Source organism: Rhinatrema bivittatum, chromosome 5 (genome assembly GCF_901001135.1).
Source record: "Rhinatrema bivittatum chromosome 5, aRhiBiv1.1, whole genome shotgun sequence".
In the NCBI taxonomy this organism is placed as follows: Eukaryota; Metazoa; Chordata; class Amphibia; order Gymnophiona; family Rhinatrematidae; genus Rhinatrema; species Rhinatrema bivittatum.
The window spans coordinates 99524111-99547399 of NC_042619.1; the positions used below are offsets into that span (position 1 = coordinate 99524111).

At 39.5% G+C, this 23289-nt stretch overlaps 1 protein-coding gene across 1 annotated transcript in view; it reads left to right on the top strand.

Annotated features, from left to right (window-relative positions):
• The first annotated feature begins 6547 nt into the window (after positions 1-6547).
• Positions 6548-23289, top strand: part of RXFP2 (relaxin family peptide receptor 2) — a 213145-nt gene continuing 196403 nt past the window's right edge. The window contains exon 1 of the mRNA XM_029603167.1: positions 6548-6641. Within this exon, the coding sequence (XP_029459027.1) occupies positions 6548-6641 (94 nt within the window). The remainder of the gene's footprint in view (positions 6642-23289) is intronic.

Consider the following 23289-nt stretch of genomic DNA (forward strand, 5'->3'; position numbering starts at 1 on the left):
CATAAGAACCTGGCAAGTACCCAAACACTAAATAGATCCATTGTTACTGATGCCAGTAATAGCAGTGGCTATTTTCTAAGTCAACTTGATTAATAGCAATTAATGGACTTTTCCAAGAATGTATCCAAACTTTTTAAAACCCAGCTACACCAGCTATACCAACTGAATACCACATCCTCTGGCAGCAAATTCAGAGCTTAATTGTGCATTGAGTGAAAAAGAATTTTCTCTGATTAGTTTTAATTTTCTCCAATTAGTTTTCATCGTCACCAGCTCCTCTGGAAGGGCATTCCAGGCATCCCCCACCATCTCCATGAAGAAATATTTCCTGACATTTGTTCTGAGTAGTCTTCCCTGGAGTTTCATTTCATGACCCTATTTCTACTGATTTCTTTCCAACGGAAAATGTTTGTCAATTGTGCATCATTAAAACCTTTCAGGTAACTGAAGGTCGGTATCATATCTCTCCTGCACTTCCTCTCTTCCAGGGTATACATATTTAGGTCCTTCAACCTCTCCTCATAAGTCATTTGATGGAGACCCCCCCACCATTTTGGGTGCACTTCTCTGGACCAACTCCATTCTGTCTCTGTCCTTTTTGAGAAATGGTTTCCAGAACTGAACACAGTACTCCCTGTGAGGCCTCATCAAGAACCTGTACAAGGGGATTATCACTTCCTTTTTCTTACTGGTTATTCCTCTCTCTCTGCAGCCCAGCATTCTTCTGGCTTTAGCTATTGCCTTGTCACATTGCTTCACTGTCTTCAGATCACTAGACACTATCACCCCAAGGTCCCTCTCTTAGTCCATGCACAACAGCCTTTCACCCCTCATCACATACAGCTCTTGTGGATTACCGCACCCTAGATGCATGACTCTGCATTTCTTGGCACTGAATCCCAGCTGCCATGTCTTCGATCACTGTTCGAGCTTTCTTAAATCACATCTCATCCTCGCTACTTTTTCCAGTGTGTCCACTCTATTGCAGATCTTTGTATCATCTGCAAATAGACAAACTTTACATTTTATCCCTTCCCCAATGTCACTCACAAAGATACTGAACAGAACCGGTCCCAACACCGATCCTTGTGGCACACTGCTTAACACTGTTCTCTCTTTAGAGTAGGTTCCATTTATCATTACACACTGTCTTCTGACTGTCATCCAATTTGTAATCCACACCACCACTTTGGTGCTCACTCCCAAGCTTCTCATTTTAATCACAAGCCTCCTATACGGGACTGTACCAAAATCCAAGTAAATCACATCGAGCGTTTTTCCTCGATCCAATTCTTAAGTTACCCAATCAAAACATTAATCAGATTTGTCTGACAGGACCTTCCCCTGGTGAATCCATGCTGCCTCGGGACCACCAATCCTCCTGACTGTAGATAGTTCACTATCCTTTCCTTCAGTGGAGGCTTCATTAATTTTCCCACCACTACTCTTGGAATGCCCTTCCAAGGTGAGGCTAAAAGGCCTGTAGTTTCCAGCCTCCTCTCTGCTACTACACTTGTGAAGTGGGACCATCAGTGTTCTTCTCCAATCATTCGGCACCACTCTCGTTTCCAGCGATCTATTGAACAGGTCATGCAGTGGACCCGCCAGCACATCACTGAGCTCCCTCAGTATCCTGGGATGAACCTCATTCAGGCTGAATGAGGTTCATCCCAGTTTTCCTAGCTCTTCCCATACATTCTCTTCTATAAACAGAGTTTCATCTACCCTATCTCCATCTACGGTCTTGCCAACCAGCAATGATCCTTCTCCAGGGTCTTCTTTAGTAAACACTAAACTGAAGATATTTTTAATACTTCCACCATTTCTTCATCTCTCTCCATACAATGCTCCTTATCACCTTTCAATTTCATTATTCCACTTCGGGCCTCCCTTCTTTCTCTGATATATCTGAAAAATGTTTTGTCTCCTCTCTTTACCTCTTTGGCAATCCTTTCTTCTGCTTGACTTTTTGCTTTCCTGATTTCTTTCTCCATCTCCATCTGTTTTAACAGATATTCTTCCTTGTGTTCCTTTTTTTGAGATCCTTTATACTTCTTGAATGCTATTCTTTTTACCTTAATTTTTTTAAGCCACCTCCTTAGAGAACCAGATTGGTTTCTTTTTCCTCTTATTCTTCTTTACTTTCCTAACATATAGATTTGTGGTCTTTGTAATAGATCCTTTTAATTTGGCCCACTGTAGGACATGTCACATTGACTCTATACAGAGTCTCTCTCTCTCTCTGTTAAGAACAATTTTCCCACTAATAGGAGTGGTGCAAGGCGATTAGGAACACCAGGCACCTTCTGCCTTGCACAACCCCTCCTGCCTCGCCCCTGATTGTAGCCTCGACTCTATAGTAGAGAAGATTTTTTTGTGTTTTTTGTTGTATAAAATCATGAAGAGTACTTTGGAGAGAATAAAATTTTATGCGGTTTTCCCTTGTAGGAAAAGAGGTAAAATGGGCTTTAGCTTTCCTTAATTGTTTTTCTAATCGAACTATTGTCGCTGACAATTCCTTATGTTTTTTAGCTGTATATGATATAATCTCTCCCCTCAGGACTGCCTTTGCCGTGTCCCAATATAAAATTGGATCACCTTGATGCTGGTTATTGAAATAGTCATATTCTTTCCATTTATCTCTTATATATGATTTGAATCCTTCATCATAATATAATTTTGCTGGAAATCTCCAATGTTTACCCCCTCCTGTGCTATTAAATCCCGCAAAATCCACCCAAACAGGGGCATGATCCGAAATAACTAAAGGCCCTATATCTGAACTTGTCACTTTAGAAAAATAAGTGGAGCTAACCAATAAATAGTCCATTCTAGATTGTGATCCATGAGCTCGTGAAATATGAGTAAAGTTAAGATCATTAGGGTGTAACAATCTCCAAACATCTGCAAGATCTAATAATTTACATATAAATGGAAGACCTCGTCCTGCATCTATCTTGGAAGTTTGGTGTGGCGGTTGTCTATCCATTGTTGGTTCTAATACAGTATTAAAATCACCTCCCAGAATAAGTGGAAGATGTGAATGTTCTTAAGAACATAAGAAAATGCCATACTGGGTCAGACCAAGGGTCCATCAAGCCCAGCATCCTGTTTCCAACAGTGGCCAATCCAGGCCATAAGAACCTGGCAATTACCCAAAAACTAAGTCTATTCCATGTTACCATTGCTAATGGCAGTGGCTATTCTCTAAGTGAACTTAATAGCAGGTAATGGACTTCTCCTCCAAGAACTTATCCAATCCTTTTTTAAACACAGCTATACTAACTGCACTAACACTTGCAGAATTTGGAAGATATTTTCATAAAATAATGAAGAATATTTGTTAGGTGCATATATATTTCCCAAGAGTATCCTTTTCCCATATATCTCAATGTCTAAAAAAATATACCTTCCCTCTGGATCTGCTTTTAAATGATGTAAGTGAAAAGGAATCTTTTTATGTAGAAGTATAGCTACTCCTGCCTTACTTGAAGAGGATGAGGCATAAAAGGATTTCCCCACCCATTGTTTATTTAATTTCTCATGTTCCAAGTCAGTGAGTCTTGTCTCTTGCAATAAAGCAATATGTGTTTTGTAATGCTTAAGTGAATGTAAAATTTTATAGCGTTTTATTACTGAGCCTAAAGCACAGACATTCCAAGTACATATCCGTACCTCAGCCATCTATATTAATAAATGCATACCTCTTTATGATTTGGTTTATAGTGAGTGATTGTCCCCCAGCCTAGACTCTCACCCACAATAGCACTGTATAAATTATCCACATATATTAAAAGTACTTCATATACTATAACCATGTGCCCCCTCGATGCTTTACCCTTTATATATCTCCCCAAAAGGTGTAATAGACCACACAAGATGAACCAAAATTGGATCATCCCATGCTCCCCCACACCTGACATATTAATGAGGATCACTTAAGAACCCCCTCTTAAGGAAAAAAAAGAAAAATTTGTCATGAAAAACAGTTTATTTAGCGAGTAACCTTTCTTTTAGTGAAATTCTCTTCATGTGAAAACAACCAAATCTAATGAGTGATCCAAAATTGAAAAATCAATCTATTAATAAAATTTTCTTGTACAGAATTCCTGAAAGTTCTCCCAATGTGAAAACAAACACCTGAAAGATCACCCAATGTGAAAACAAACAGCTCCAATGAAAAATTATATCAAGTCACATCTTCTGATATTACACCAATGGAAGTCCTTGAATAAAAGCTTGAGCTTCAGCAGCTTTTGTGAAGACATGAGTTTGATCATTATAATGAATACGCAGTTTTGCAGGAAACATCAGGGTGGCTCTAATTTTTAATTTGGCTAATTGAGAGCATGCTGGAACAAATGCTTTTCTTTGAGCTGCCACAGAGGCTGAATAATCTTGAAAGATGAGCACTTTGCTCCCTTCAAAATTTAAATCTGTTTTTTTTCTATAGGCTCGCAGTATCTGCACCTTATGTGCAAAATTAAGCAATTTAAGAATGACTGCTCTCGGTCTAGTTTTTGAGGACCTGTCTACCTGATAGGGTCCCAACCGATGTGCCCTCTCTATATATAGCGGCCCATGCTGATTATTTAGGTTCAGTGTTAGAATTAGCCATGAAGTAAGTTTAGACCCCAAATCAACATCTGTTATGCTTTCAGGTATGCCTATAATACGCAGATTGTTCCTGCGTGATCTGTTTTCTAAATCATCAACCTTACTTTGCAGTGTTTCCTGGGATTTCTGAAGTTCTCTCAAATCCTTAGCTTGTTCTTCCATCTTATTCTCTACTTCTGAGATTCTGGATTCAGCTTCCTTTAATTGAGTATGAATTCCTGTAATTTGAGAGCTTACACCAGCAATTTGTGTGGAAAGTTGCTGAAATCTCCCCTCTAATGCAGCTATTACCAATGCTGCCATGTCAGGCCCCACCCCCTCTACCGAGTCAGTTAACTGTGTAGTGTCTGTGGTGTCAGCCATCTTATGATCAGCACACTTCATCTTTTCTCTTTCTTTCCTACCCAATTTTGTTGTCATTTCCACAAAAAAATTCAAAGATCAATCACTTGAAGCTGTATTTGAAGCTTGTGCTTAATGAAGTAAGTAAATTCAAAAGTATTGTGAGTAATTTTATAACAATTTGCTGCGTTTCCCCTCCCCCAGAGGGTGTCCTCGGAGAGATCAGATCTGCTACTGCTCATCCACAAAAATCTCAAATTTTTTTAACTTGAAGCAATATTTGGTAGTTTTCCTTTTCAAACAAGTAATTTTGAAATAAATATGAGAGATTTTATATAGATTCGCCGCGTTTTTCCCAGAGGGGGTCCCCGGAGCGATCAGACCCGCGTCTGCTCACTCACTCGACATCACATGACCTCCATAAAACTGTATTTTATTCCATCCAGAAACTTTATCTCTCTAGCATGCCCTGATATTTCATTTACCCAATCAGTATTGGGGTAATTGAAATCTAACCATCCAAAACAGAAGCAAACCTTGCACATAAGCAAGTATCAACCAAAAATGGTGCAAGAACATGGTTAGACAATCCACCTTATTTTGAAGTACTCTTTAATGATTGTCTCTTATTCAATATAATCGGCAACTCCACAAGACTTGCGGGATATTTTTAAATGGGTCCCCCTTGCGGGACCCATTTAAAAGACTTGCGGGATATTTTTAAATGGGGGACCCATTTAAAAATATCCCGCAAGTCTTGTGGAGTTGCCGATTATATTGAATGAGAGACATTCATTAAAGAGTACTTCAAAATAAGGTGGATTGTCTAAGCGTGTTCTTGCACCATTTTTGGTTGGTAATTGAAATCTCCCATTATTACTGCTCTACCAGTTTGGTTAGCTTCCCTAATTTCTCTTAGCATTTCACTGTCCATCTCACCATTTTGACCAAGTGGATGGTAGTATACTCCTATCACTATTCTCTTCCCCAACACACATGGGATTTCTACCCATAAAGATTCAATTGTACATTTAGTCTCATGCATTCATGGTAGGCATTTTAGGGAATAGAGTTGGGGCGAGAAATGCATTTACACATATACTTTTGATTTCTGAAAGTATGCACATCAATGTACAAGCAGAAATTTGAACATGCTCAGGAGGTGGTATGATTTCCTGCATGTACATGTACGCATGTACTGGAGACACCTGCAAATTTTCAAAGTACATTTATGCCCCTATACCTGAGGACTGGAAAGCAGCAAATATAATACCAGTTTTCAAAAAAGGCTTCAGGGGTGAGCCAATTAACTACAGATATTGGAGCCAGGTAAACGGGTGGAAGCTATTGACATTAGCACTTATTTTATATTGCTTTGATAATTTTAGTACCGTTTTAGAATTATGCATTGGTCTCTTAACTGTTTAATAAAATTTATTGAGTGTCTTATATTCACTGTTTTATGTTTACTCATTGTAAACCGATGTGATGGATTTTCTGATGCGTTGGTATATAAAAAATAATAAACAATAAACTATATACTATTTGTAAGAACAAAATTATTGGCCATATGGCTAAACATGGCTTAATGGGGAAGAGCCAACATGGATTTAGCAAAGAGAAGTTGTACTTGACTAACCTATTAGAATTCCTTACAGGTTTGAATAAGTATGTGGATAAAGGTTAGTTAATTGATAGTGTATTTGCATTTTCAGAAGGCATTTGATAAAGTCCCTCATGAGAAACGCCTCAGAAAACTAAAAAATCATGGGATAGGAGGTGATGTCTTATTGTAGTGTGGTGACTGGTTAAAAGATGAAAAGATAGGAAACTCCATGAAGCTAATTAGTAGTAGATATAAAATGAATTTGAGAAAGTATTTTTCCAAATGGAATAGGTTTCCTATTGGCGATCTGGTGGGCAGTTCTAAGTGACCTGAACTGGCCACTGTCGAGATACTGATGGGCTTGATTGACTATTGGTGTGAACCAAAATGGCATTTCTTATGGTTTAAACTACTCCCCTGCTACAAACATATGCATTGAAATATGAAAATTGTGGTTCACAAGTTAATTTAAAGCTCCACTGGTGGTATCACTACAAGAAAAGTGGCCACTCAAATGAAAAACTACAAGAATGGGCTGTAGGAATAGTGATTAATCCCACAGATGGGGCAATTGGGAATAACGTCCTAGGTTTAGTAGGTGTGTGATTAGATGGAGATCGTCATCTTGAGAGAATGTTAATAATGCAAGTAATGTTTCTTTGCCTTTTTATATTTTCCTATTCCCTGAGTTCTCTATTTGCTAAAGTTTTTCATCTAGCTGTAGCCAATAAGGACTCTGCTCCTGACCTCATCCCTAGAGCCTCACCCCTAGGAACCCAACATAGAACTGCAGTATGAATCAGTAAAATATGACTAATGCATATCTACCCCTAAGGACTGTTTCTTGCTATAACCATGTTGGCTTGTTGCCAACTCATCTTTGTGCAAGAACTACTGGCCATGTCACAATGGCAATTGTACATGTTTCTGGTTTCTTTGTAAAGTCAACTGATCTAACATAATAGACAGTAAGATTTTCTTAAGGCTTTGGGTTCCTTAAAATTCAAATCTTGCCTTTTCCTATTTTAATTTAGGCAGTAGAAGAAAGATACGTGTCACACTGGACAAAAATTCAACATCTCTCTGGGCCTTTACTGATGGTAATTTGTGTCTAGGGATTTTCTCAATATCCTTTCTTTAGTATGAAGGACACAACTGTGGGCCTTATGTAAAAAGGTTATTTGCCCAATCTGTGCCTATAGAAAAAAATCTCTAGTAAATACTAAATAAGGCCTTCTGTGTATTTGAGTGATTAGCAGCTAGCAGAATTTCAAGTGCATACATACACGGTATCATATGCAAATTAAGGGCTCACTAAGATTAGGCCTTCTACTGAAGTGCTGCAGTATGTCACTCCTAGTTCCTGGCAGCTCCTTTCAGAGTTTCAAGTGTGTCTCCAATCAGCTTCCAGGTCTGCAAAGAATGTAGGGATTATTTTACACAGGAAAGAACACTGTGTTATTAGACATGCTGTATTTGATGTCTGATGTTTTATATCTGTTCCCTATAGTTCACATATAATAAAATCTCAGCTGGAATGCTGCTATTTGTGGTTATTGATGTAACAGATTGGCATATTGTCTTTGGACCTGAGGCAGGGTCCATGTACTTGAGTACATCAGCTAGAAACTATTTTTACTTTTTTTAAGTATAGTTCTGGAAATGGAATGTCTCTCAGTTGCCTTTGAATCTGTTTGTACTCCCTATTTGTCCATTATCAAGGCAATTGTCAGTAAACTGCCAACTGGCGATGCATGCTGGTACTTTTCTGCCAACATAAATTTTAGTGAATTTGTAAATTCCTTAAAACTTACACAAGCACTAAAGTACCTGTGCACTTTATAGCTGCTATTTCTATGGGTGGCTTAGGCATGAGAACTGTACATGCATAGTTTACTCCCCTCATCTAATGCTTCTTGTTTATCTGATTGAAAGTATGCATCTTGGGACATACCTGTGTACTCTTCACCCACTAAGTGTGTGTGTGTGTGTGTGTGTGTGTGTGTGTCAATTTTCAAATAGCCAGGTCTACCCGTGTAACATAGGGAGTTAACTCCTTTGTAAATTTACCCCTATAGCAAAGAATGTTCACTAAAACAATCAGGACTCTTATTTTTAACAGGTAAGACTCATCTAACTTGCCAAAACCTTTTCTTGTGCCATCACAAGAGCTCAGCAGGAGGCGGCACTGAAGCACTTCATCCTGGACCCTGCAGAGTAGACAGTCATAAGCATGAGGTTTAAGGATTTGCAGTGCTTCGTGGCTCTGCACAGCTCAGCCATAGAGGTGGCAATGCTCTCATAACAACCATGATTCCGCTGGTGGAATTGAAGCCTTTGCAGAGCATGATGGATGGCATAGGTGGGAAATGGGCCTTTAGTGGTTGTCAAGGCTGACGAGACCAGCGAATGTATGATGGCATTTTTTTTTCCACATATACACAGTACATAGAACAGCCCGTTTTCTTTTTTTTAGGAATTTCAGACTTACTGTATTTCCTTCCAAATAGAATGGCAGTCTCTCTGCATAAGAGTCGCCAGGCATTGATTTGTCTCACACCAAATTCCCGAATGTGACTAACAGTGGCCATTGCAGCAGATGAATGTGTTACTTTGATTTCTAGGAACAGCCCTGCCTTCTTTGAGTGCTGGCTGATGGTGCTGGACTCACTGATCAAGAAGCACACATTTCTGCTGCCTGTGTACATCAGCAGTAGCAGGATCCCGCCCTCATTGCCAGAAAATGGATATAGGACATTTGATGGAGTCGGCAGACACTAACCAACTTGTATCATGTACACCCCCTCGCTCTTACATGGGAGCTTCACAGCCAGAAATGGTAAAAGACAAGAACGAAAACCAAGAGGGGGTTTAGCACAGAACCTGAGCAATTCCTACAACTGACACACACCCTGCTGCATATATAACACAAATAAAGTCTGCCCAGTTTGAAATCACTTCTGCTAAGCAGACAATATTTATTTATTTATTTATTTATTTATTTATTTAGAGGTTTTTATATACCGCAGTACGTAAAAAGATACATCACCGCGGTTTACAATTAACAAAAATTAGCAACAGGCTTTACAGATAACTGGTATATACGATAACCGGCAGTACAGATAGTAAACCATAAATTAATATAATGTTTTACATACAAATAAAATGTAAAATGTATGTTTTACATACAAATAAAATGTAATAAAAAATATGTAACCCCTGAGCTGAAGTCATTACTGAGGAGTCCAGGGCCAACTTCTATTCCAAGGGCTTAAGATGTCCAAACTTCCTTTTTCCTTCATAAGCTCACTACTCTGCAGGATTTCGTGTTAGGGGGAGGGAGATTATTCTCCAAGGCCCTGCCCATAAGTATTATTTAACAGTCTTTAACATGTACAGTAATAATCACACTGGATGATAAATGTGGTTCCAACATAACTTTACTGTTAATTTACAAATCTTTGTTCAATGAAGTTCGTTACACTCTTCTTTTCTAATAAATCTGTGACTCGGTACTGATGGTTTAATCTGATCTATTTGATTCTACTTCCCATCCCAGTGTCAGGGGCAGTTTTGGAGATTCCTCCCAAATTGTGGACATGATATCTTAATTAGTCTGGTTGGCATAATTCAAAGTTTAATACCTTGAATCAGATGTCAAGAATACAATCCTTACTTCCTCTTTAATCTCCTCAGGTCCCTTGATGGTACCTGGAGAGTACCTCCCAGCTCCTCTCCTTAATATCCTGATGACATAGTACTGGTTAACCCTGGATGCGTGCCACTGTTCTCCTTTCTTTCCAGTCTTCCCCTTCCCCCAGGAATGAATGAAGATCCATTCCATGCATGACCTCTGAATGGTCACCTGAACTCTCTGGATGAGAGACTCCTCTTGAAAATCTCTTCTGCCAATGATGGTAGCTAAATTCCTCTGAAAAGGGGAATTTAGGTAGCAACCAAAATAAAATTAGATTCCAGAAATCCAACAAAAAGAAGGAAGAGTAGACAAGAGCTTTCTTCAAACTAATTCCAAAAGTGAGGAAATAATATTCTCAAATATGGGAAGAAGCCACCCTTTCTACCTTTCTAGCCAAGACCTTTATCCATAAGGCCCAAGGGTCTTCTTTCCCAAGAAAATAACAGGAACAATAACAGGAGCAGTAACGGCTGCTAAAATGATCAACACTCTTCATCATAAAGTATATGGGAACAGACGTAAAGATTTAAACAATTTACCCTGAAGGAAAGGAGGGATGGGGAGATATGATAGAGACTTTTAAATACCTCTATGGAATAAATGTATAGGAGGCAGATATCTTTCAGTGGAAAGGAGACTCTGTAATGAGGGGTCATGGGATGAGTGTGAAGAGGGTGGACTCAGGAGTAATCCAAGGAAATATTTCTTTAAAGAAAGGGTGGTGGACACATAGAACAGCCTTTCTGTGGACATGGTGGAGATAAGACAACACTGTAATTCATGAGAGCATGATACAAGCATAGAGGACCTATGAGAGTGGGAGGAAAAAGGGATTATACATCTAAACAGGATATGTGAATGGGCAGATTGGATGAGCTATATAGTCTTGGTCTGCTGTCATGTTCTATATTTCTATGTTAAATGAATACAACCTTTTAAATTTAATGTGGCAATGCTCTGTGTGGTGCCCTAAAGCCTTCCCTAACTGGACCAGAGATGTGGGCTACAAGGGACCTGGTTTGGAGGGAGTACCAACATAGGGGCTCTCTGTCCCCCAAGTTTCTGACCCTCTACTTCTCTCCCATAGTCATCTTTCCCTCCCCCCACTCAGCTCCCCACCCTTTTGGAAGCCACTGATCCACTGACTCCCAGTCCATCGAAAAGCTTTGATCCACTCATCCCCTCCTCAGGACTGGGAAAATGGCAGGAAAAGAAGAGTTATTTACCTTGCTTCTGCTGCTTCACTGGTCCTCACCAGAACAGCAGCTTTATTACATTGCATTTTGACCCACAGGTGTGTGCAATATCAAGATAGGGGGGTCAGTGACTTTGAGGCGCAACAAGAGGCTTCAGGTCAATGGAGGTGCTGAGTGTCTGCAAAGAAGTCCCAGAATCAGTCTCCTGTTGGTTAAATCCTAATACACCAACCCAATCATCATGCTAGCAGTTAACTATATCTCTGGAGGTATAGCTAAATCTACCTTAGAAGTGCACCTTCATACATACCACAGCAATAGGTAATAAGCTAATTACCACAGTATTGCATATTTAAATAGGTCAAACATAAGAGGTAAAACAAAGATACCAGAGTTTAAATCATTTACTACCCAAAAACATTTAAAAATAAATGCCCACGCATGCCACATACAACAATAATGCACATTGCACAGAGGCTTTTGAATAGAAAACTTGTACTTCTCAGAAAACACTGACAGCTTCAAAACTCATGGCCAAACCCAAAACCTGACCTTGCAATGTTACATCACTCACCACCTTCGTCATGGGTCGAACAGAACGTATAGCCACAATAAACACAAAACAAAGCAACACACAAATATTAAAACATATCAAACAATGAAAACCTTCTATAGAACTTACATCATTCACACTGGACATAACGTCTCTAGAACTTTTAACCACAGACCTTGCTTCAAAGCTCAGAGAGAAAGTGCACGCATACTTTCATGTTGAAACTTGCTGAGGACAGCCAGACAATGTATAGAAAGAACAAGGCTCAGACTTTTAGCTGCATTGAGGAAAGGAAATTTTCAGATGGCCAATATCCCTTTTTATAAAATACACAGTTTGCTTGCAGGCCTCTCACCCAGATCTCACAGGATATACCAATTGAGTTCCAAATGATATCTTTCAGACAACGAGGGCTGGTATTGAATGAGGGGAGGGAGGGCAACCATTCAATTTTCTTGGGTGCCAACGTTGCAAGGGGGCCCTGCAGAGAAGCTGAGTTATGTCATAGAGCCTCAGCTGGTGATGTATTAGGGGACACACTGGCCCAGATTTGTAAAAGGTCCTGGGCTTGGTTCTCTCCTGCTCCCTTTTCCCCCTCCCCCTGTGGCCAATCCACGGTTACTGTATCTTTTTTCTTCTCCTGGAAGAAAAATGTATGCACACTGTTTTACCCCTGACTGGCCATCCACAGAATAGCAGGTGCTAAGTATGGAGGTTATTTTCAAAGGATTTACGCTTATAAGTGTAGCTTATAGCACAGCAATTTTCAAAAGCCCATTTACGTGCTCAAGTGCATTTACACTTGTATAACATAGTTTTGAGTGCCTGAATCCTTTTGAAAATTAACTCCTATGCGCAAACTTGCACCTAACTTTCAAAGGAAAACTACCCAGGTAGTTTCCTTTTGAAGATCAAACACACGGTACACATGTCTAAATATGATTGTCTACCTTGCACTAGGCGGGCTATTGAAATTGCCTGCAAATCTTTTTACAGCCTATTATTAGTTTTAGTTTCTCAGTATTAGCATGACTACCAACTTATACCTACCAATTTAAAACAAAGGCCTATAGGGATTACCTCAGAGGAGATACAGCGACTCCCACTAGGACAAACAAGCAATTACAGAAGAACCCAGCATTATCATAGCCTAACTTCTTAACTCTAAAAAAGGATGCTGGAGACCAAACCAGGAAAGTAGTCTTCTTCCTAAGGAGGACAGTTTTTGGGGAAGAAGTCAGTCCTCCGTAATACTATCATTTACTATTGATTGTATCTTGTCTTTGGAATATGAGACTTGTTTTAGTTGCTATATTCTTTGCTGAATTTTTCGTAACAGTTATCTTTATTGACAATATAAATTTGGTTCTTTGTTATGCTCGTGGATTTTCTCTTGCCCATCCACTGCTAAGTATGTATTCTTGTGGCCTTCATTCAGAAATATGTTTTACTACCATTCTTTCTCTCTCAGAGACACCTTATTTATTTAAATGATTTATAGCCTACATCTACAAAGTTCGAGGCGGGTCACATATTATACATTCATAAGATTTACAACTAAACAGAATAAAAAAACAAGATGAACACGGATTGATCATAACATAATAATACAGCTTAAAGTCACTATCTCAGTAGAAATAATCCATTAAAGAGTCATTGATTACTGTTAAACGTCTCTTTAAACAAAAAGGTTTCAATAGTTTTTTTAATTTAACTTTTTCAAATGCTTGCCTGATTTCCTCAGGAAGCACATTCCATGCCATGGAAAAGGTATAGTCTCTGGTCTTAACAAGATGAGCGAGTTTTATTGAGGGAATCTCAAGCAGACCCTTGTTGGCAGACCTTAGACTATGGGAAGGTTGGCAAATGCGGAGAAGCAAACTCAACCAGAAATGTTCTGGATTGTTTAGAAGTGAATGAATCAAACAAGATTTCAAATGCCATTATATAGGCAGGCAATGGAGAGATTGAAGGACAGGAGTGATATGACTATACAGACTAACTCTGATCAAAATACGAGCAGTGGAGTTCTGTATTATCTGTAAGGATCTTAGGGCATTATTAGGAATTCCAATAAAGAGAGCATTGCCATAATCAAATGAGAGAAATATTAATGTCTGAAGTGTGGCAGAAAACGTGTTAGGATCAAAAAATGGTTTGACCCTAGGCAGGAGACATAGTTTGAAAATGCAGCTTTTACAACATTCTTGAAATGATCACACATAGATGGACATAACTCTTAACACTACCCCAAGTTGTATACTATGTTCTTTATTGGTATGGAATGCCATAAAAAAATAAATGGTGCAGGGAGTCCACCTTGGATTCTGTGGCTTAACATAGCACCTATAACATTATGGCCATTGTATTAGGTGGTTGAATGCAGAATAACTTTTCCTTCATTTTGAACAAATGGGTAGGAATTTTGTTGGTGAAAGAAAACTTTACTGCCCCCTGCTGCCTAGCTATAGCAATTGATGAAGAAACACTGGATGTTTAAATATGAAACAGATTCCTTTAAAACTTTGATTAATGCAAGCCAAGATGATGATCTCCCAAAAATATGATTTATGTTATAATCAAATGATGACCTCTATACCATGTCCAGGAAAATTGTAACCTATGCATGGAGAAGTAGACTAGTGACTAATGGTTAGTGTAGCAGGTTGAGAGCCATTGAAACCCAGGTTTAAATCCTACTGATTGACCTTGAGTAAGTAACTTCACCCTCTATTGCCACAGGTACAAACTTAAGGGTCTATTCACTAAATGTTTTCTCCCATTTTGTGCCCATAAAAAATGTTTACTTAATAGGGCCCTTAGGCTGTTAAGTCCTCTGGGGACTGCAAAATACCTACTGTACCTAAATGCAACTTGTCTTGAGCTAAGAGTGAAAATGCATGATCTAAATATAAGTAAATAAATAACTGTAAATGCTATGGAGTGACTTTTCAAGGGGATTCAGCGAGTTAAAATTGCATATACACGTGATTATGCTATTTTATAAACATCGAGAGTCCATACATATTTTGAGTTTCGTATGTACATTTTACTGAGGAAAAAAGGGGGGACTAAGTGCAATCTGGAGAGGAGTTCAGAAGTACTTGCGGTAGTTGCTATTTTGTACAAGATATATACATATAGATTATTTATTTATTTTATTTATTAATTATTTGTATATACTGACATTCGATCTCAATCGAGATATCACATCGGTTTACATTCAGGTACTGTAGGTATTTCTCTATCCCCATTTGTACAGTTATACACTTGTTAATTGACTTGTACAAGTGAAATTGGATTTTCTGTTATCTGCAGTTTTGGGGTGGCAGGTCTGGGTAAAAACTGGGGTTCAGGGTAAAGTGCTAGAGGGTCTAGGTGACCTGGAGAAGGACTGGGTGAACTTACAGCGGCATTGACAAACTGGTGATTTCAAGTACACACGCATACATTTTCAAAACGGTATGGGATAGATTTTCAAACCAGCGCGCAGGCATACATGTGTGTGCACTACCCAGTGGGCCGGATTTTAAAAGCCCTGTGCGCGTAAATCCGGCCGGATTTAGTGCTGGGCACTCGCGAGCCGGCAGGCCTATTTTGCATAGGCCACCGGCGTGCGCCCAGCCCTGGGACGCGCGTAACTCCTGGGGCTTTGTAAAAGGGGCGGGGAGGGGGCATGTCCGGGGGCATGTCCAGGGTCAGGGGCGGTTCGGGGTGGGACCGGGGGCATGGTGCCGGCCCGGGGGCGTGGTCGAGGCCTCCGGACCAGCCCCTGGGTTGGGTGATGGTGCGCCAGCAGCCCGCTGGCGCGCGCAGGTTTACGCCTGCTTTCAGCAGGCGTAAATCTGCCAACAAAGGTAGGGGGGGTTTAGATAGGGCCGGGGGGGGTGGGTTAGGTAGGGGAAGGGAGGGGAAGGTTCGGGGGGCGGGGTGGAAAGAAAGTTCCCTCTGAGGCCACTCTGATTTCGGAACGGCCTTGGAGGGAACAGGCAGCGCGTGCCGGGCTCGGCGCGCGCAAGTTGCACAAATGTGCACCCCCTTGCACACGCCGACCCCGGATTTTATAAGATACGCGTGGCTACGTGCGTATCTTATAAAATCCAGCGTACTTTTGTTCACGCCTGGTGCGAGAACAAAAGTACGCGCTCGCGTAAATTTATAAAATCTACCCAAGTGCGCGCACATGTATGCCCAATTTTATAACTTGCGTGCGCAGGGGCACGCAAGTTATAAAATCGGGGGTCAGTGCGCAAGGGGGTGCACACTAGTGCACCTTGCACGCGCCGACACCTGCGGGCTTCCCCTGTTCCCTCCCCCCTAACCTAACCTTCCCACCCCTTCCCCCCCCAAAATTGATGTCAAACCTGCAGGCAGGCGCAGGTTGCAAGCAAATATCTGCTGTGTCGGAAGCCTCTGGCCCCGCCCCCGGACCGCCCCTTTTTGCAAGCCCCGTGACTTACACGCATCCCAGGGCTTATGCGTGTCGCTGGGTCTTTTGAAAATAGGCCTGGCGTGCGTAACCTTTTGAAAATCCAGCCCTGTACGCGCACACTTTATAAAATACCTAACTCCACGTTTAATCCTGAATGTTTATTTTCACAGTATCACAATTATTTCCTGTGTAAAATATGCTTGCATACGTTTATAAAATGGATAGAGAAAGTAAGCCCTTTCTTTCATTGGAAATCTAAAATATGCGGTATTTTTTAAAACTGGTCCAAGGAAACAAACCGGTAACTGATCCAAGATGGCTGACAGCAAACACACAACTAGGTGGAATCGGTAAAATGGACTTTATTGACTCTTGCCTGCCCGACTCTGGCCGAGTTTCGCTATACAAGCTGCTTCAGGGGCTATTTCAAACAGATAAAAACATGTAAAAGAGACATACAAACATGTAAATGTGTATCAACAAATAAATTGTAATACCAAAAACATAAAAATATTAAATAATATGAAATAAATAAAATCAAAATCAATAATAAACATATTGCATTATAGAATGAAAAAATGGACATATATCTCAAATGTTTGTATGTATATATTAACCACTATATATCAATTCTGTAAACCACATGTACAATTGAGTGTACAAATACCATTGCAACACACTCATAAATATAATACATAAGTAAAGGGAGTGTTTGTGTATATCTTATGAAACTACCTTTTGAGCGATCATACATTGAATATTAAATATGACCCACAAAATGGAAAAAAGAAGGAAAAAATGAAATTGAATAATACAAAGAGACAAAAAAGAATGAAAATAAAATATAATATAATAAAAAAAGGGGGGGGGGGGGGGAAACTAAAAAAATATGAAAAAATAAATAAATATAATAATGTACTTCAAAAAATAAAGGGTATGTGTGACAATTCTTTTCTTTACATATAACCGTATGAAGAAGGAAATGTTTAAAATATTCAATAGTACCTTTTGAGTCACTCGGGTAGGTTCAAATGAGCATAGACGTCACATGCACTGTGATCTCAAAAAATTAGACAGCGAACTGACTGGAATAAAAAATAAATCTTAACAATGAATATCGCACCGGAATGCATTCTTTTGTACTTTTTCAGAATATTATTCCTTTCAGCGGATCGTTATAGGCGAATTAGTATCACGTTTATTTAAGAAAACCAAATAATTTCTTATATATCCAATTGATCAAAGGATCCATATTATCCATATCTTAAATGAACATTCAAACTTTAAAAGCTGATACCGCGGGAAAGTGGTGGTGCTAAAAATATTCTATTTAAGATACGGTACCCATAACGCTAAACATGTGTTGTAACCGGTTAATTAAACTTAGAAGCCAAATATTAAATGAGCACCGTTTTAATAAATGATATAAACCACGTTGAGTTTACATATGGCTTCCATATATTACATTTTTATATTTTTCGGCACTTATGCGCTTATTATTCAGTTGCTGTGCAGAGCTGCACCAGGCTGATTAACAGCCTATATAGACTAATCTAAGAACAGAAACCGCTAAACGTCATTTGTTTAAAAAGTTCTTCGTTATATGTAATTGCCCCCAAGCAAGTTTCAACAGTTCTCTGTAAACCGATTTGATTTGCATACAATGTAAGAAGACCAGTATATAAAAAAACATAAATAAATAAATAAATAAATAAATAAATTGTTTAAAAACAAGATCTTATAGAAATAATACCGCTAAAAGCAATATGTGATGTACAAAAAAGAAATCTCTAAAACTAAATGGAGTTAGCCTACAGTAAGTGATTTATTTATACCATTCATAGATACGGCACACCCGCGTTCGCTTTATAGACGCTGTACAGCATTTCTTATAGTACCACCTCGTTCTTTAAAGAAAACCAAATCTTATAAAACTTCTGCCGCTAAAAGCAATGTGCAATATCCGAAAATAAAAACACTAAAAATCAGTGGAATTATAGTGCCACCTCGTTGTTTAAAGAAAACCCGATCTTATAAAAATTCTACCGCTAAAAGCAATGTGTAATATCCAAAAATAAAATCACTAAAAATCAGCGAACCTAGTTTACAGTAAATGATTAAAACACAGTGGATTCTTAAGTATATTTACCATTTGTAGATACGGCACTCCCGCATTCGCTTAGTAAACGCTGTACAGAACTGAAGACATAAATTCAAATATGAACTGTTGTTCCAGCCTAAGAGATAATTATCAAAATCTCCTCCCCTCCAATTCTTAACCGGCTGTTTGATAACGCAAAACCTGTAACTATGTGTTGAGTATAAAAAAAAGTCTCCTATTTGTCTTAAATGTGTCACCTAGTAACTTCATAGACTACTTAGTTGAATGTACAAAACTAATTACATTTGTTTACATAGTTCTCTCTACTTTTTCCTGCTTTTAACTTTTTAACGGAAATTGGCCACTCTCTGTCTTAGTCATTTTTATTTTTATTGATAATGTAATCATGATGTATTTTTATTCATACCTATTTATTTTTAAGTTTTATTTTGTTACAAATTATTTTAACCTTTTAATTTCAAGGTTTGTATCATTGTAAGTCTCTCAAAAAAATTACTGTACCACCACAATTTGAATGCAACAATAATTAATCACCTCAAGTGAGAAAAAATAAATTTTTCAAATACCAGACCTCATAAACGGCATGGTTAGTAATGCTAGTTTAGCATATATTAAATCTGCCAACGTTTATAATCATAGGTCTTTGATATATAAATTTTTTTCTTTTTGCTTTCGTGAGGAACAATACCCAAAATCATGTGAATAAAATAGTCTCTTGTGTAAACATAACTGTTATCTTTTCATTTAGTCGTATTTAACCAGCACTTAGCTTGATTTATAAAGGTGAAGAAACGCCATATTTCTTCATGAGAGGCTAGTGTGGAAAAAGCCCGACACTGGATCCGTGTTTCGGCGCGTGCCTTCGTCGGGGGCCGAAATAGATGATACTGGAGCGGCTGGAGATAGCGGCGTCTGCCGATGTGGAAGAAACGTAACATCGGCAGACGCCGCTATCTCCAGCCGCTCCAGTATCATCTATTTCGGCCCCCGACGAAGGCACGCGCCGAAACACGGATCCAGTGTCGGGCTTTTTCCACACTAGCCTCTCATGAAGAAATATGGCGTTTCTTCACCTTTATAAATCAAGCTAAGTGCTGGTTAAATACGACTAAATGAAAAGATAACAGTTATGTTTACACAAGAGACTATTTTATTCACATGATTTTGGGTATTGTTCCTCACAAAAGCAAAAAGAAAAAAATTTATACATCAAAGACCTATGATTATAAACGTTGGCAGATTTAATATATGCTAAACTAGCATTACTAACCATGCCGTTTATGAGGTCTGGTATTTGAAAAATTTATTTTTTCTCACTTGAGGTGATTAATTATTGTTGCATTCAAATTGTGGTGGTACAGTAATTTTTTTGAGAGACTTACATTCTGCTGTCTCCACACTGTATAAATTTGAAGAGAGTCTTATTGGTACATATTGTATCATTGTAAACCATTTTGATCGGTAAATTTTACTGGAAAACGGTATATAAATTTGTTTAAATAAATAAATAAGACTGTCCCCTAGTCTTTGCACTTTTTGAAAGAGTAAACAACCAATTCACATTTACCCATTCCACTCCACTCATTATTGTATCATTCGTCTTTTCCTTCTAATGCAATTCCTGATGTCTCCCCAGTATATGGAAATAGTGTGGTAATTGCATGTTCTGCACCCAAGCTATTTTGGGAGCACAATGGACTGATCCTATCTCAGGACGTACCATCAAATTACATAAAATCTCTTAACTGTCTCACTGCAAATGTTGTGTATGTTTTTACAATGTAATATGATCTATGTCGGCTGCATGTCATGCAGTGTGAAAACACGATTATCAGAACATAAGAGTTATGTTAACATTGCTAAAGTACAAGCCCCAGTAGTATCTCATTGCTTAGAAAATAAACATGATTTTACTAAGTTGAAAAGGGACATTTTGGAACATATCGTGGAATTCGCCACAAAAGATGATCGCACCATACTTCTTAAACGGAGGGAGCAATTCTGGATCTTTTATCTGGATACTGTTTTCCCACAGGAGTTAAATCTAGAAGCCAAGTGATATTCTGTAATCTGGATTTTCCAGTCTGTAAAAATATCAACACCGGAATTTTGAGTCCTTACTTCCGTTTGAATTTGGTGCCAAGGAGAGAATGGTGACTGGTTGTCGTTGCTATATTTAAATATATTCTCAGAAGTAGAATTTGTGCCATCTTGAAAAATAAGTTAACAAAGATAGGCATTTCTGTATCATATATTCTTTTATTTTTTCTTTTAGCAACCATTTGACACTTGATGCATCTTTAAAAGGAAAACATATACACTTGAATGTCATCCCCCTGAGGAAGCATTCTGAAACACGGAACAATGTCGGGGATTTTGAGACATCTGATTGATTACATACATCACTAAGATACGTTTTACTTGCATATACATTGAAAAACACTAAAAAACAAAATTTTGATAATTTTGATTCCTGGCTGATGATTAAATGGAAGGCAAAGAAGGTGTTTCACACCAGGAGTGCCTATTATGATGGCCACATAGAAGGTCAGTAATTCTATGGGTGTAGCTTCATTGTTTTCTATATTCTATTTCATTCTCCATTCCTTTTCTAATAATTCCTAGCATTCTATTTGCTTTATTGGCTGCCATTGTACACTAAATAGAGGATTTCCACATATTATCCACAGTGATGCCTAGATCCTTTTCCTGGATGGTGACTCCCAATGTGGAGCCTTGCATTGTGTAGCATTAATTTGGGTTGCTGTTCCTTACATGCATCACTTTGCACTTGTCCACATTAAATGTCATCTGCCATTTGGATGCCCAGTCTCCCAGTTTCACAAGGTCCTTTTTTAGTTTCTCACAATCCTCTTGTGATTTAACAACTCTGAATAATTTTGTATCATCAGCAAATTTGATCACCTCACTCGTCGTTCCCATCTCTAGGTCATTTATGAATATGATAAAAAGCAACAGTCCTAGTACAGATCTCTGGGGCATTCCACTATTCACCTTTCTCTGTTGAGAAAATTGACCATTTAGCCCTACTCTCTGTTTTCTATCATTTCACCATTTGTCAATCCACAATAAAACATCACCTCTTTTATCCTATGACACCTGCTTTGTGTGCAGCTCGGTTTATTGGCACTCAGTAAAGGACATTACAGTAATACCCTACACTCAGGAAGTTATCTTCTCTCTCCCTGCTGCCCCCCCCCCCCCTCTCTTGTTAGAGAATCATATAGTTCTGGGACTGACACAGAATGAGTAATTTGTAAAGGACATCTAGCCCCAGTACTGAGTCTGTGCCCCATGGACTCCTAGAAAGGACCCCAGTTCAGGGGCTGCAATAGTATTTATTTATTTATTTATTTAACGTCTCTTATATACCGATAGCCATTTGCACATCGTATCGGTTCACAAAGAACAAAAAACTTATGGGCAGTATTGCCAGTTCCATTGAAACTTATTTTCCTGTTGTTGCTCAGGGTTTATTTATCTTGGCAGACAGGACAGATTTATTACCTGTGGCCTGATAGTGAGGATGCAGATTATGAGGATGATGGCTTTGGAAATGGGATGGTATGTGATGGGGAGACACCTGCTACCATTCTGCTACTCAGGCTGGAAGAAGGTAGGGTGGAAGGCTTAGCATTCTCAGAGATTCACAGGAAGGCTGTTTTGTATTAATTTGCTTGTTTGAGAGCTAAACCTTTTCATATGAACTTTGTTTTCTTGCTGTGCTACCATCGTTGTCAGTACTTATGTTTCCAGTTTCAGATTATTAGAGGTACTTAATGCTATTGTCAGAGTGCTCTGTCAATGTGTCTGCTGGCAGCCTAGAACTAAGTATTTCTTCATTACCCACAACAGATCAGAAGGCAAAAAAAATGATTGTCCTGTGTGATTTATGACACCGTAATACTGCAGGCACACGGGCATCTTATCTCAGTGTTATAGGATTTTGTATACTGGGTGGTAGCAATCAGTAAGATACTAAGGCGCTATTTACTAAGCAGTTTCCCCATAGACACAAAATGGGAGGAAACCTATAGACGGCAATTTTCAAAGGGATTTACTCCGGCAAAATAGCTGAGCTGAAAATTTTCCTCCTGTCGTGTGTTTCCCTTTGAAAATGTGCATAAAGTATGGGGTAGATTTTATAATTTAGCGCGAATGCGTACTTTGGTTCGCGCACCAGGCACGTAGCCGCGCGTATCCATGAAAATCCGGGATCGGTGCGCGCAAGGCTGCCAATTTTGGGCAGCCTGCATGCGCTGAGCCGCGCAGCCTGCCTCCATTCCCTCTTTCTTTCGCCCTCCCCTCACCTTCCCCTTCCTTCCCCTACCTAACCCACCCCCCGGCCCTATCTAAACCCCCCCCCTACCTTTATCGCCGGATTTACGCCTGCCGGAGGCAGATGTAAATCTGCGTGCGCCAGCGGGCTGCTGGCACACCATCACCTGACCCGAGGGCTGTTCCAGAGGGCGTGGCCACACCCCCGGAACGCCCCCATGCCGAAACCACACTTGCGGCGCCGCCCCCGAAACGTTGCGTCACCCGCGCCATGCCCCCGAAACGCCGCGTCACAACCGCCATGCCCCCCGGCACGCCTCTCCATGCAAGCCCCGGGACTTACGCATGTCCCGGGGCTTGCGTGTGCCGCCGAGCCTATGCAAAATAGGCTCGGCACGCGCAGGGGGGGGTTTGGGGTAGGTTTT